Source organism: Euprymna scolopes, chromosome 10 (assembly GCF_053919585.1).
Source record: "Euprymna scolopes isolate OS-2025 chromosome 10, ASM5391958v1, whole genome shotgun sequence".
Taxonomy (NCBI): Eukaryota; Metazoa; Mollusca; class Cephalopoda; order Sepiida; family Sepiolidae; genus Euprymna; species Euprymna scolopes.
The window spans coordinates 19,635,216-19,650,492 of record NC_136491.1 but is presented as its reverse complement, the minus strand read 5'-3'; the positions used below and the strand labels follow the sequence as shown (position 1 = coordinate 19,650,492).

Sequence of the window (15,277 nt, the reverse complement as noted above, 5' to 3'; positions counted from 1 at the left end):
AGTTGAAAAGAAGAGGACGAAACATTATCATAAAAAAAGCTCAACTTTTAACAACTATATAGGGCCAATATTTATTTGCAGCTGTCAAAATGGCTTCCTGGGTCACCAAATTTCAAACAAATAAACCATCTTTGAACAATATCACCACCACAATCATCATCACCATCATCATCACTATCACCACCATCATCGTAATCATCATCATCATCAACAACATTGGTTTAATGTCTGTTTTGCGTGCTGGTATGTAGTGGACAGCTTTAAAAAATTGACTTTCAAATGAACCTATCTCTGGCCAGGTCTTTATTTATCCCTCTTCTCCTCAAGTCTATTTTATCACTTCCTCCAATGTTTTTCTTAGCCTTTCCCTGTGAACTGGATCTTTTAACTTAACTGTTCTACATCTACTAACTGTAATCCAATCTTTCAATGTGACCATACCTTCAGAATCTTCTGCTCTGCACACATCTTCCGATACTGTCCACATTTAATCTTCCTCTGAAGTCATTTGATCAAAGCCTGTCATTAAGACTCACATTACACATTCTTTGTATCATGCGTATATCATTTCTCTCCATGCAACGCATGTCTTCAACCATCACCGACCAGACTTCATTTCCATACATCATCACACTTGTGTACACATGCCTGATATTCCAGTTATTATAGGAGCAAGAGGATTCATGAAAAAGGATGTCAAAAACTACCTGGCAAATATACCTGGTGGACCAAGTGCAAGAGAGATTAAAACAGTTGCGCTTAAAGAGACAGTCAGAATCTTAAAAAGATCTTTTGGTGGAGATATCTGAGTTAGCAGGTGAATGTTTGACATTTAGTAGGATGCCCCATCCCCAGCTTAAACAAGCTAATAAGAAAATTAAAAAAAGAAATAGATTATTCCTTTGGTTGTCAATAGTAACGCTGAGCTAAGTAGCAATAACAGAAGTTCCCCGAATTCACTCCATAAAGTTTTAACTCTCCAACCACACCAGCCCAACCTTCATCTAAAATTTTAATAAAAACAAGTGAAGTATGCATGGCCCACCGTGAGTGCACAGTGAACGAGGCATAAAAAAATGATTAAGTTCAGCATTGCCCCTCCCCCTCATTTAGCCCCAAAAGTCCCCAGGGGACGTCAAATCCTGGTGAAAATGAACAAATGGTGCAGTCTTAGGCCTTAACATGTAAATTTGAGTTCTGCACCATGCAAAAAAAGAAATGACTAAGTCCATCATTTGCCCCTCGCCCATTTAGTCCCAAAAGTCCCCAAGGCCTTAACATATTTAAATTTGAGTTCAGCACCATTCAAAATTGCTAAATAGACATACACAGAAAATTTTGAACAAATATGGTAAAATAGTCCCAAAAATAGAATGTTTTTATTCGTCCTAAAAGAGCCCCTGGAGCACACCTAAGAGTTATTGTGAAGTATAGACAAACAAAATTATATAGAAATCGGTTGGCTTTTCAGAATGTTTTATAAAAATCCAAGACATCAATTTTTTTAATAAGCACAAAAATGTCAATTTTAGCCATTTTAACCATTTTAACCTGAAAGGTACGCCAGAGGGGGGGGGGGGCAACCGGAGTTTTCCTGGAAAATCTGTTCTGTTACTTTTTTACTCATATCATGTTTAATGTTTGTGCAAAACTTTAAAAAAATTCCAAAGCGTATTTATTGGGAAAAGTGCGGATAAATAAACGGACGGACGAAGAAGGGTCCGCCCTCTTTTTGTAGAGGAACCAAAAAAGAAGGCATATCCCATCAAAATTGAAAGCTCCAATCGATCACCACTTACCAATAACTGTAAAAAAAAGTACGTGGTCTCGTTCGTTTGCGGATATTTTTCAACTGTTTAAATGTAATCGCACCCTCCTCCCCAAGTGAAATTTATTGACATGACTCTAAAAAGAGTGCCTCTTTTTTTTTCTTTTTTTTTTTTTTTTACTTATACAATTTAGTCTTTTTGTGTGGGGGGGGGGGGCAGATTTGAGATTTTTAGCATTTTTTTAGGAAGCGGGGTGGGTGAAATTAGCGACCACATGTTTTTAAATAAAGCTCTCTTTCGTTTTTAAACTGAGCTGGTGTCGGCTTTAACAAATAATTAAAAATAAATTAAAAATAAATTAAATCAACTTTAAATAATATTCCTAAACAAAACAAATAAAATAATTCTATCAGTAAACGCCATTAATAACATAGAGCTAATTATTAAAATAGACCAACACAAAAACTTACTTTAAAAACTTATTTTAAACGGTTTTCGAGTGTACTGAAAACGAATATCGCATTTAAATTAGTTTTCACGATACTGAAAAGATACTTTTCCGCATCTTTTATGTAGTAAAGTAACGCCGTGTCCCTATTTGTTCAAAATAGAAACGCCATAATGAATTTGCAAGATAATGAAGAGTTAATCTATTTTTTTATATAAAAAAAAATATATGCGCGCGCTTGCGCGTACCACAATGGCCAACACTTATAACATAAATAACTACATTGCTTAATATCCAGAAAGCTACTTATTTGCAGAAAATTTAAATGCAATATTCGTTTTTAGCATACTCAAAAACCTTCATTTTTAAGGGAAAATGTTAAGGTGAAAACCAAGTAAAATTTTACAGATGTTGAAAAAAAATGGCCGCCGCGTTACATTACTCCATGAAACATGCAGAAAAGTATCTTTTTAGTATCGTGAAAACTAGTTGCTGGCCCTCATTTTAAATGCGATATTCATTGTCACCATACCCGAAAACCCATGGATAACAACTTAAAAAACTTGTTATCCATGGGTTTTGTGTTGGTCTACCAGGCCACAATCACAAGATTTTCTTTAATATAGTATGTAAACAAGGTTAGTAGAAAGTGGACCATACGTTTACTTTCGGTAACTTATAACTCTTGTTTCCTTTATTTTGTCTTTTAGTCCTCACGTTCCATGGGCAATGTTTCTGACAAAAAGGAAAGAATTGTTGTTTTCTACATTGAAATCTGTTAACACTTATCGTTGGCTTTTTTTAGCTCCTTACATCACATGGCTTCATGCCTTGTCTAGAGCGATTTCCAGAAAAAAACTCATGTAATTTCTTTAATTTAGATTTCCTTTGAATAAGTAGTACATATACAGATGATAGAATAAAAGTGTATAAATGTTTGTTTTCAGTATAAAAATTAATTTGTGAAACTATCTTTTGTATATATTGATCAGATCACAGACAGACAGACACAAACAAACAGATACAATTATTAATTCTGTCCTAAATTCCCGATTTCGATACAATTACCGATTCCAATCCCGATTATTTTAAAATCTTTTAGTATTTATCCTTAGAATTGTTTTATTTTAATGTTTCGATTACCGCAAAAACCCTTGTAAATATGTGCACATATTTTCACAAATGTAAAAATACACTTATGTGTGTGGGGGTCGGGTGGGGGTGGGAATGGGGGGGGGATCTATGGATTTTATTTTTTTAAATCACTAAATATTTATCATTTTATCATTAGTACAAGCAATGGTAAATTAGTTTTAAACAAATCAGGAAGAAAAAAGAATCGTTTTTAGCATTGAAAAATAGAGAATGGAACGATAAAATTTGTCGCCCTAAAGAAAACAACACTAGAGCTTTATTTTTAAACCTTTTATTTAAACAAAATCAATTCAGGTAGCTTGATTATGTAGTAGAGCTGACATATATTCAATGTATCCACCTTCAGCTTCAATCACCGCCTTGATACAGATCTGGAACTAGAAGCATGCCTTTTCCACAAGCACCGTCAGGATCTCAGCGAATACTTGGTGGATGGCTGCGATCAGGCTGCCTTTGGTGCTGTGGGAGGTCATTTTGGTGATGTTCTTGATGTTTGACCAAATGAAGTAGTCCAGCGGGTTCAGGTTGAGGGAGGAGGGGAAGAGGTATGGAAAGAAGAGTACAAAGTCGTAGCACACATTCTGAAGCCAAGCCTGGGTCTCTTTGGACGTGTGGGCAGGCGCTGAGTCCTGTTGCCACACCCAGGGTCTGTCGGCGACCACCTGATTGCACCAGGGGATCACCACACTCTTCAGCACATCCAGGTACATTTTGGTGTTGACTTTCAAGCCGACTTTGAAGATGTCAGGTGGCATGATGTGGCCCTCACTTGAAAGAACACCAAAGACCATAACCATGGCCAGAAACTTTGTTGAGCTGTGCCCTCAAGCGTTAAACCGTCTGGATTTACATTTTGAGGATGCTGGCAATGGTCCTGCTATCATAACTTGGATCGGTAAGGAGCATGGGTTGTATAGCGGCGCATCTCCAATCTTGCTTGTTGAACATTGTGTCACTTTCAGACATGATAGAAAGCTCCTATCGCTCTTGGGATTTGTACATAACTGGCCAACTAGTAGATAGTCTGCAACAAAAACAAAAAAAGAAAACCGATTTTCATCAAACGGAAATGGAATCATGTCTTTTTTCTAGGGCAACAATTTTATCGTTCCACCTTGTATTGCTACTGTGCATTCTATTGACATCTGACAGAAACACAGACCCCACAATATTATTGTGCTATGTTTGTTCAACGTGAAATATACTTATATAAATACTTAGTTTTAGAATGCATCTGATTATGAAAATCCATCTCAAAAAACCTTGTAAGCTTTTGTGACATATTTTTATTCTGTAACGTCGCAGGAACGAACAAAAATAAATCCGACTCAGCTTTTTTTCTTTCTGCTTTAGCAAAAAACATTTATCACCATTACCTAGAGCGCATTATAGGAGTAAAATTGTCCCCAAATTGTTCATCTATTCTCACTTTCTTCAATAATCACTCCCTGAATTTTTTTAAATTTTACACAAACATTAGTCATGGTGAAAGTAAATTTTTGCTTGAATGAATTTTCTGGGATAACTCTAGTTGCCTCCCTAGGGGGCATTATAGGAGTAAAATTGCCCCAAAATTGCTCGTCTATTCGCACTTTTCTCAATAATCACTCCCTGAATTTTTTTTAAATTTTGCACAAATATTAGTCATGGTGAAAGTAAATTTTTGCTTGAATAAATTTTCTGGGATAACTCTAGTTGCCTTCCTAGAGGGCATTATAGGAGTAATATTGTCCCAAAATTGTTCGTCTGTTCGCACTTTCCTCAACAATCACCCCCTGAATTCTTTTTAAATTTTGCACAAACATTAGTCATGGTGAAAGTGAATTTTTGCTTGAATGAATTTTTCGGATAACTGGTTGCCTCCCTAGGGGGATTATAGGAGTGAAATTGCTGCCAAATTGTTCGTCTGTTTGCATTTTTCTCAATAATTACTCCCTGAATTCTTTTGAAATTTTGCACAAACATTAGTCATGGTGAAAGTAAATTTTTCACTTGTAGAGGGGGACTCACATGCTTAGTTTGTTTTAAAAAAACATTTTCTCCGTAATCATGTTTGACGACTTTGGAAGTCATTATCTTAAGTGAGGCAAAGTTTTTATAGGCTGCACACACTTTTTCTAATGTCAGTGAGGTGATAGAAACCAATGTTTTTTATATTGAGACACTATTTCTAGGTAACTGCTTAACGTAGGTACTGTCACAGGAACAAACAAAATTAAATAAATAAATCCAACTCTGCTTTTTTTTTTCTCTTTCTGTTTTAGCAAAAGGCATCTATTACCATTGTTTCCAAACAATACCTGATTCTTGTTTTTTTTTGTTTTTTTTTTTGCTGTTCATTACGTCTTCCATGAGATTAACAAAACCCCGCCATCTCAACACCAGCTTAAAAGTCACCATCATGGAGCCACACGTCCACGTCACCCAGTTCACATTTTGCTTCTCTCTCCTCCGCACACTGGTCATAGACAGCCATATCTCAGCTTCAACTTTACATGACCATCTTCCCAGGCATGTTCTTTGCTTCTCTCAGGCCAAGTGGTGTCCTTTTTTCTTTTTCTTGTCACGCAAACCTGCACATACTTCCTAATTTGCATATGTACTTTATCGGCTACTGCTGCTATCCTGCAGCTCTTGCTGATATTTTCCTACGCGCTCATACGCGCTCTGTTATAATTCTATGGGCATCCACCAAGAACGCAACCTCAAAATATTACTGTAGTTGGTCGTCCAATGTGCTTTTCAGTCTATATAATTTCTAAATCAACTTTTGTCACTGTCTCAATATATACACTTGGCAGCAAATAAAACACAACACAGCTGGTTATAAAATATTTTGTTTATTCCCAATAACTACCTTTCCGATTTTAGTATGATGATTGTGAAATCTGTAAAGGCACGTGGAGAATGTGTGGTGCAGATGTTTTTGGTAGCTTATCCTCGTTCTGTGGCCAACTCGCTTTCAGTTGTCGATTTATATAAACATTCTTTCATTCCGGAATGTTTAATATTTCCCATTGTCTAGTGTTCTACTTCTTTGACTAATATTTCTCTCATATATTTCTGGTCAAATTATGCATTTCAACAGATAATGTTGGAAAGCATTGCATTCCTCAAATGGAATTAATTTGCATGTCTGCAACCCATCAAATGCCTCTCTTCACATGGTCACATGTCAAATATCCAACATTTGAAGAGAATAGATACTACATTTTGATCAGAAATCAAGTGCCAAAAAAGTATATTTTAGTTTGAGTTCTACATTCAAACAAAAGCTACATTAAATTTATTATTAATAGAAATCGCTTCAGACAAGGCATAAAGCCACTTGATGTAAGGAGCTGAAAAATACCACTTCAAGACTAAAAAAAGATAGCCAATGATAATGTGTGAAGGGGATAGAGTTTGACCTAGATAATAGCAATTCTTCTCCCTTTGTCAGAAACATCGCTCATAGAATGTGAGGACTAAAGGACAAAATAAGAGAAACGACAGTTACAAGGTTGGTGAAAGTAAACTCAGTGTCCACTTTCTATTCTCCATATGAAATGAAATGTCAAAATTAAATTATTTTTTTGTATTTCATCTTCAGAAAATCAGGCGATCCTATCTTTTCAAAAAAGAAATGTGAAAGGTGATAACATAGGTACGAACATGACATTACCTAAGTATTTTATTATTATAGACTAGCCGGACAGGGGGGGGGGCTCCCGGCATTGCCCGGTCGTAAAATACGCTTAAATATATTTTAATTCATGCAGATTTCCTATTTATTATCACAGAACCAATTCTCTATTGACTATCTATCTATCTATCTATCTATCTTTATATATATATATATATATATATATGTAAAAGTGAAATTGTGTGTGTGTGTGTGTATGTGTGTGTGTGTGTGCCTGAGTGTGTACATTTCCCTACGCAATAACTCTGTCAATTTTCAGTTTACAGACTCGAGATTTGAAATAAGGGGTATTGAGATTTGGGAAAATCTTTTTAATCGATTTTCAGCCAGAAATTTGGATGTCAAGGGATCAAAGTTCAACGATTTGACCTTTGAAAACTTTACCAAACTCCTCCGTCAATTTTGGGTCTAAAGACTTGAAATTTTAGATGTAGGTTACTTGGACATGGATCAAACTTTTTAATTTGATTTGAGCCCAAAACAATAAATGTTAATAGAAAATTGACCTCTGCAGCCTCTAACAAATTACTCAACCAATTTTGGGTCTAAACATTTGAAATTTTTACATAAACTGTATTCAGACGTAGAGCAAGCTTTTTAATCAGTTTTTGGGCGAAAATGTGATTGCCAAGAAGTCAAAGTTGAAATGTTGACCGTTGTAGACTCTACCAAACTCCTCCGCCAATTTTGTATCTAAACACTTGAAATCTTAGATGCTGAACTGCTAGTATATATATATATATATATATATATATATATATATATATATATATATATATATATATATATATATATATGCAAAATTCAAAGATTTAACGGTTTAAAGCAAAACAAGTGCAGTATCTCATTCAATAAATAAATACAAATTTATTTATTAAAATTGAATTCGATATTTCGATTCAGACAAAAATCTTTATCAGGAAATACAGGTTTATCATTTTCTTTTTTTTTTTTTACGTATTGTGGCGGTGGTAATGCTTGGCACGTTTTCCTTCAGATGTTGGTGAACTATGAGGTTTAAATGCCCAATATAGCAGAAGACACCAGTCTAGCACGTATGTGTTAAGCAATATATATATATATATATATATATATATATATATATATATACTAACAAAAGTACCCGTCGTTGACTGGGTTAAAAAACAGCCTACAGAAAATGGACTCTGATTTATGAAAGTATGATAGGTTATGAAAAGGAAGGGTTGTAAAGAGATAGCTTCGAATTTGGGGGTATCAAAACCAAAGCAAAATATGATGAAAGTAAAAATAAAATAGATAAACCCCATAATTTATTATACCATACCTGTTCACACTGAAACACATATCACAACTGTGGATCTATAGTACAAAAAACCTTGTTAAACTTTGTGACATATTTCCATTCTATGGAGGTCAGGTGCGAACGAACACCCCATAATTTTATTATACCATATTTCTTCAAACTGAAACATAATTATCAAAGTATACTTACGCGGATAGATATGAAAAGTTTTTATTAAAGTTTGTGCCTATTTCCATTATATGGAGGCCAGGCGCGAACGCAGATCCCCCAATTTTATTATGGCATCCCTATTTAAGTTAAAACATACTTATCAAAGTATTCTTATGTACATCTATATCAAAAACACTTGTAAACGTGTTTTTTTTTTAATTTTAAAATTTTTTATTTCCATACTTTGTGGACCAGGCGAGAACGCAGACCCCACAATTTTAATGAACCACCGTTCTGCCAGATCAAACATACCCATTCCTGTGTCTCGATACATCTTCTATCATTATATGTAATCAGTTTTTAAAATAGTCAACCATATAGGAGCCTATTCGTGATCAGACACACACACACACACACAGATATTCAGCTTTATATATATATATATATATATATATATATATATATATATATATATATATATATATATATGATGAAAATAATGGAAATAGTATTCCGACAAAATAGAGAAATAAAAAGGAACAAACCGTATTATGTGTTCATCAACGTTTCGTCTTTATTTCACCCAGAGGAAGTCTCGAAATAAAGACGAAACGTTGATGAACACATAATACGGTTTGTTCCTTTTTATTTCTCTCTCTCTCTCTCTCTCTCTCTCTCTCTCTCTGTATATATATATATATATATATATATATATATATATATATATATATACAGAGAGAGAGAGAGAGAGAGAGAGAGAGAGAGAGAGAGAGAGAGAGACGAATATTGGCTGAAGATAGCTTGATAAGGATACCTTAAACGGGCCTTATTATCGGGCTTGAAACCGACGGTACCAATGATCTGTCTCAACTAACAACTTTCTGTACACAAAATATATTTATATATATATATATATAGTACTGATTTCAAGTGTTAAAAATGAAATGACATGGGTGCCATCAGCTAGAATCGAAATCAAAACATTTAGTACTCCAGACACATTCTCTACCATTTGAGCTATGGACAGATAGATAAGGGGGATTTAAAATTAAACTACTTCAAGCTATGAAAGCATTTGCATATGCACAAAAGTAATAGAAATATATCCCAAAGTTGAAATTAACATTTCGCATTTAGATTTGCTGACACATTTCTGTACGCGTTATTCATCCATCCAAACAAAGATTATACTCATTACAAACCATCCTTAGTGTTTGATTACCATTTCCTGTCAAGTTCAGTGTTGTGTGACCAGTAGCTTAAGAGTTTATCGGTTAAGTATTTTCATACAGACACATACATACATGCATACATACATACATACATACATACATACATCTATAGCTTTATTTTTTATAGATTAGAAATCGTAAAATGATAAAATAACTTACAACATGTAATTCCAGATTCATTTGAGATCCAGCCGTAATGTTCAAAGTAAACTTTTGGTGGTAACAAATAACACACCTTCCGAACATCGTTATAGCAACTGTCATGGGCCTTGCAGCAACTGCAAAAAAAAAAAAAAGAATGGAGAAAACAGAGCAAAATGAATTAGTATTTTTTTTGTATTATTTGGATTCTTCGAAACTATTGCACTCATCTGGGTTGTTTTTTGCACAACGTTTCGACCGATGTAACCTCCGACCGTCTTCAGGTGCAATCACACTGGATATTATTGGTGACTGGTGAAAAAATGCCCCCCCCCCCCAAAGAACATAGCCGTTAGAAATTCAAAACGCAAATAGCGCCAAGTCTATTTCTTTTCTTTTTTTTTTTAATTAACAAATCCGGGTCCATACACAAACATCATATCAAAATGTAGTATCTGTTCTTCAGATCTACACTCCAATTTCTTGTTCTCTGTCAGTGGAGGAGAAATCCTTCATGACTGAGACAATTTTTGTTCCTTTTCTCCACATTAAAAAACGACCCTGGTATCTAACTCTGTCCTGTGGAGAGGCATTGTAAATAGGAACATCATATCAAAATAAATGTAATTTTATTAGAATAACCAAAAATTATTTGATATTCAACCGATTACGTTTTGGTCAGAGATCATTAATCTCTTTGTTCGCTCGTCTTTTGATTTTCTCAAAATTGTCCATGTGTTTAGCACGAAAATTTTGTATTAAGTTACCATCATCATCAGAGAGTAAGTGTAATATTTGAAAGACATTCCACTCATTATGGCCAATTACAGATATCTCTTAAAAATGCACATCTGCGGCAGATGAAATTGCAACAAACATAAGCAGAAGCGAATTCTTGCGGCTCAAGATGGGACATACACAAAAACTTACTCAGCCTTCGGATTCGTGGTTCGACTAAAACGTGAATAAAAACAACCCAACATGGCTATCTTCACACACGAACTTCAATGCGGTACACATGGACCCTTCTCCCTTTCAACAGGTCTGTATAATCATCTATACAGAAACTCTTTCCACGAGTAACTCGTTTCCTTGTTCTTACTAACGAAGAGAAGCAACACTTTTTTTTAATGCTAGAATGAGACTTCTTATCTTCTTATTCTACAGACCTTGCTGAAATATGATCAATTCAAGGACCAAGGACGCTGATGAGTTAAGAGTGGAAATAATACACACAATGGAGTTCGAGGAAATTACATGTCAGCCATCTTGTTGAAAGTAATACATTTTAACAAGAAACGTATTCTCATTTTCGTTGATTTTGTCATTAAAAATATTTTGTTTTATATATGTGCAATTGGGTTATATCCAAAAAGTCAGTACGCAAAGTTAAGACGCCGGAAGTGGACTCGGTTTACCTAAATATGGAATGAAAGTCCAATTACAGGAGACTAAACCAGACCTTTTATTTTTAAGTGAAACTGGCATTGGACAGGCTATTTCCCTAGATGAGTTTGCAATTTCAGGATACTCTAACTTAACTTCTAAATCTGACCCCCAAGATCGCCATGGGCATGGAATATGTGCCTATATTAAAGATAGCTTTCCATGTGGGAGGGACATCTCCAGGGAAGATCCTAACTTACCCTATATGTGCTTCCGGGTTGCTTTAGCTCACACTACTGCATTTATATTTACTCTCTATCGCCCCCACAACAGCGGAGTTACTATCTTTCAAAGCATATCTGAGAAAATTGACCAAGTCCTTTCTACTTATCCTTCAGCTAACATTCACGTATGTGGAGACTTCAATGTTCACAACGTCGAATGGTTGACCCACTCAAACAAGACCGATGATGAGGGGAGGTTCTGTCATGATTTCTCCATTGCCTATGACCTCACTCAGATTGTTCAGGAACCTACCCGTGTGCCCGATAATGACGGCCAGTATGCGAGCCTACTAGACCTTTTTCTCACAACTTGCCCTGAACTATGTTCAGTTTCTGTTCTGTCGCCTCTTGGATCTTCCGACCACTCTGTTGTATCAATTAAGATAAAAATGAAATGTAATAAGTCCCCAGACGTACCTCTTCATCGTACAGTATATCGATACACTAAGGCTGACTGGGATAGCTTCCGTACATTTATATCTGATCTACCTCTGCATTCCATGTTTAAAAAGGATGTGTCCTCTATAGTATTAGACCTAACTGAATGGTTAATTGTAGGTATTGACCATTTCATACCCTCTAAAAAGTTTCAGCAAAAACCTAACAGCCAGCCATGGTTCTCTCCAGAATGTGCTGCTGCCATTGCGCACAGAAATCACTTTTTCCACTGCTTCAAACGTAATAGATGTATGGAAACTAAAGCCGTTTTCAGGACTGCCAGCAACCATTGTAAGAAAGTAATAAGGAACGCAAGAGTGTTGTATGCTCAATCTGTTAAGTCCAAAGTAGCTGAGCAGAGGCTTGGTTCCCACCAGTTTTGGCAAATAGCAAACAGAATCCTGAATAGAAGCGTGTGCTCCATCCCAACTATTATCAATGGACCTGAGGTAATCTCGTCAGCATCAGACAAAGCCAAACTCTTTGTCAAGAACTTTGCAGCTAATTCTACCCTTTGCGACCAAGACCGCCAACCTCCAATATTTCCTCCTGTATCAGAAAACACGCTATGTGATATACGTATATCTGTACGTGATGTTGCGAAGCTAATCAAAAACCTTGATTCGAGTAAAGCAACTGGCCCTGATGGTATTCCAATTATAGTACTCAAAAAACTTCAACTTGAATTAGCGCCCATACTTACAAAACTGTTTAAACGTTGTCTTAAGGAGAATAGTTTCCCATCTCCCTGGAAAATCTCATCAGTATGCCCTGTATTTAAGAATTCAGGTGATCGCTCATCCCCCTCTCAGTACAGGCCAATAAGTCTCCTGTGCGTCATGAGTAAGTTGCTAGAATCTGTGTTAAATACAGAAGTAATCAAACATCTCAACAAAAATAACCTTCTTAGTGACACTCAATATGGTTTCCGTTCTGCTAGATCTACAGCAGATGTCCTTACAGTTATATCGCATAGGATTAGCAAATCTCTCGACGGTGGCAATCTTTCTAGGGCAATTGCTCTTGACATATCTAAAGCCTTTGATAGGGTATGGCATAAAGGTTTACTTCATAAGATCGCTAGCTATGGTATAGCTGGAAAAGTCTTCTCAATTATTAAATCATTTCTTTCTGATAGGTTCATAAGAGTAGTAGTTGAGGGGCAAAAATCAGAAGCTCACAGTATTAATGCCGGTGTCCCTCAGGGATCCATCCTGGGCCCAACTCTTTTCCTGATCTACATTAATGATCTTCCAAATCATATCCTTACATCATTTGTAGACATTTATGCTGACGACACTACAATTTATGGTACCACATCTAAGACAGTAAACGACCAAGTTCTCTCCAATTCTCTCTCCTCTGATCTTGAGCACGTAGTACAATGGGGAAAGGAGTGGCTGGTTACTTTTAATGCATCTAAAACCAAGCTTCTCTCTTTACATCATCAACATTCTAATTCACATTTGTCATCAATTGAAATGAATGGCTCTCGTCTTCAGGAGGCCTCAAGTTTTGACAAGCTTCTGGGCTTGACCATTACCCCTGATCTTAAATGGAACACGTCTATCAAATCTGTTGCCAAGGCCGCTGGAAAAATGGTGGGATCTTTCTATCGATCCAGTAGATATCTCACTGCTGATGCTATTCTCTACCTATATAAGAGCCAGGTACGTCCAAGGATGGAATACTGTTGCCACATCTGGGCAGGAGCTGCTAGAAAGGACTTGTCCTGCCTTGATAGAGTTCAAAATAGACTTCGTAGCCTCGTAGGAGATGTCCTTTTCTCCTCCTTGCAACCTCTATCTCACAGAAGAGATGTTGCGAGTTTGTCTCTGATGTATCGTTATTTTCATGGAAAGTGTTCAACTGAGCTTCAATCTATGGTCCCCCCTCGCCAAACTTTCACAAGAAACACTCGTCTAGCTGTAAACACTATCAATAATTTCCCCCACTCTTTATCTGTGCCTAAACCTAAACGTAGATTCCATGAACAAAGCTTCTTTCTTAGAACTGCACGCCTGTGGAATTGTCTTCCGTTTTCCTGCTTTCCGGCTGACTACAATATGGTTGTGTTCAAGTCTAAAGTAAATAAGTTCTTGATGAGCCGTTCCATATAAGTTATTAAATTTACCAAATTTTCATTACTAATGATTACTATATTGAACAATTTCTACTGTACACTCTTTAACCCTTATCCTTGAGTGGCCTCTGGGCCTTGATAATGTGGTGATGCCTGTGTAAAAAAAAAAAAAAAAAAAAAAAAGTCACTAAACATGGAATGAAAAACGAAACCATATGGAACGACTTCCTGTTTTATCATGAAGTAAAAAAATAAAAAATAAAAAAAAACTTTTATTTTTTACATTTCTATAAATATATTTTTTTTAATGTTTAAAGTATATTCATATGGAAATATTTTATTTCAAAAAAGTAATTTGAACTTTCAGTGTTTATATTTCTATAAATAATTTTCTAAATATTTAAAATATCCGTACCGTTTCCATTTATTCAGAAATTCATTTTAAGAAACTGTTTTTATATACAAATGCTTAAAATAAGTTTTTTTATATAACACAAGAAGTATTAATGTTGTGGTGGCACCCACTCATTTACATATGTGGATAATATTACACATAAATAACAAGACTCGGTTAGTCTGAGTGTGTGTTAACCAGAAGCCACCGAAGGCCGAGCCGAGAGCAGATATGTTCTCCAGCCAAGACTCTTTTACCGGACAACCATTATGTAAATATATTGTAAATATACTTTTCCTAATACACTTCTTATTGATCTACTTTTGTTTGTTGAGTCTTCATTTGTATTGCCTTATACGTTATTTGCAAACATAACAATTAATAAAAAAACTTTCATACATTATTTATGACAAAGTTCCGTTGATTCATTTTAAGAAAATTTTTTATACAAATGTTTAAAATAATTTTTTGTGATAACACAAGAAGTCTTAATAAAAAAAATCTCTCATACATTATTTATGACAACATTCTGTGATAAAACTTCTGAAAGACATAGATATATTATTTCCAAAAGACAGCATTTGTAGAAATGTAAATCAAAAATATTCTCATTAATTTTTTTTTCGTGATAACAAAAAACGTTCAAACAACAAAAAAAATAATTTACAGAAAAAATAAGTTTATTATTTTTTATTGTTTCATGATAGCACAAAAAGTGTTAAAACTAAAATGACTTTTTGAAATAAATTATTTCCGCATGGTTTCGTATTTCGTTTCATGTTTACTGACTTTCATTCCATATTTAGGTAAACTAAGTCCACTTCCGG

General features: G+C 35.2%; 1 protein-coding gene across 5 annotated transcripts in view; it reads right to left on the bottom strand.

Moving 5' to 3' along the window:
* Positions 1-15,277, bottom strand: part of LOC145285837 (basic phospholipase A2 RVV-VD-like) — a 79,455-nt gene that overhangs the window by 1,251 nt on the left and 62,927 nt on the right. For all 5 annotated transcript variants that reach the window (XM_080134273.1, XM_080134276.1, XM_080134272.1 and 2 more), the window contains one exon: positions 9,884-10,002. In XM_080134273.1, the coding sequence (XP_079990399.1) occupies positions 9,884-10,002 (119 nt within the window). The remainder of the gene's footprint in view (positions 1-9,883; positions 10,003-15,277) is intronic.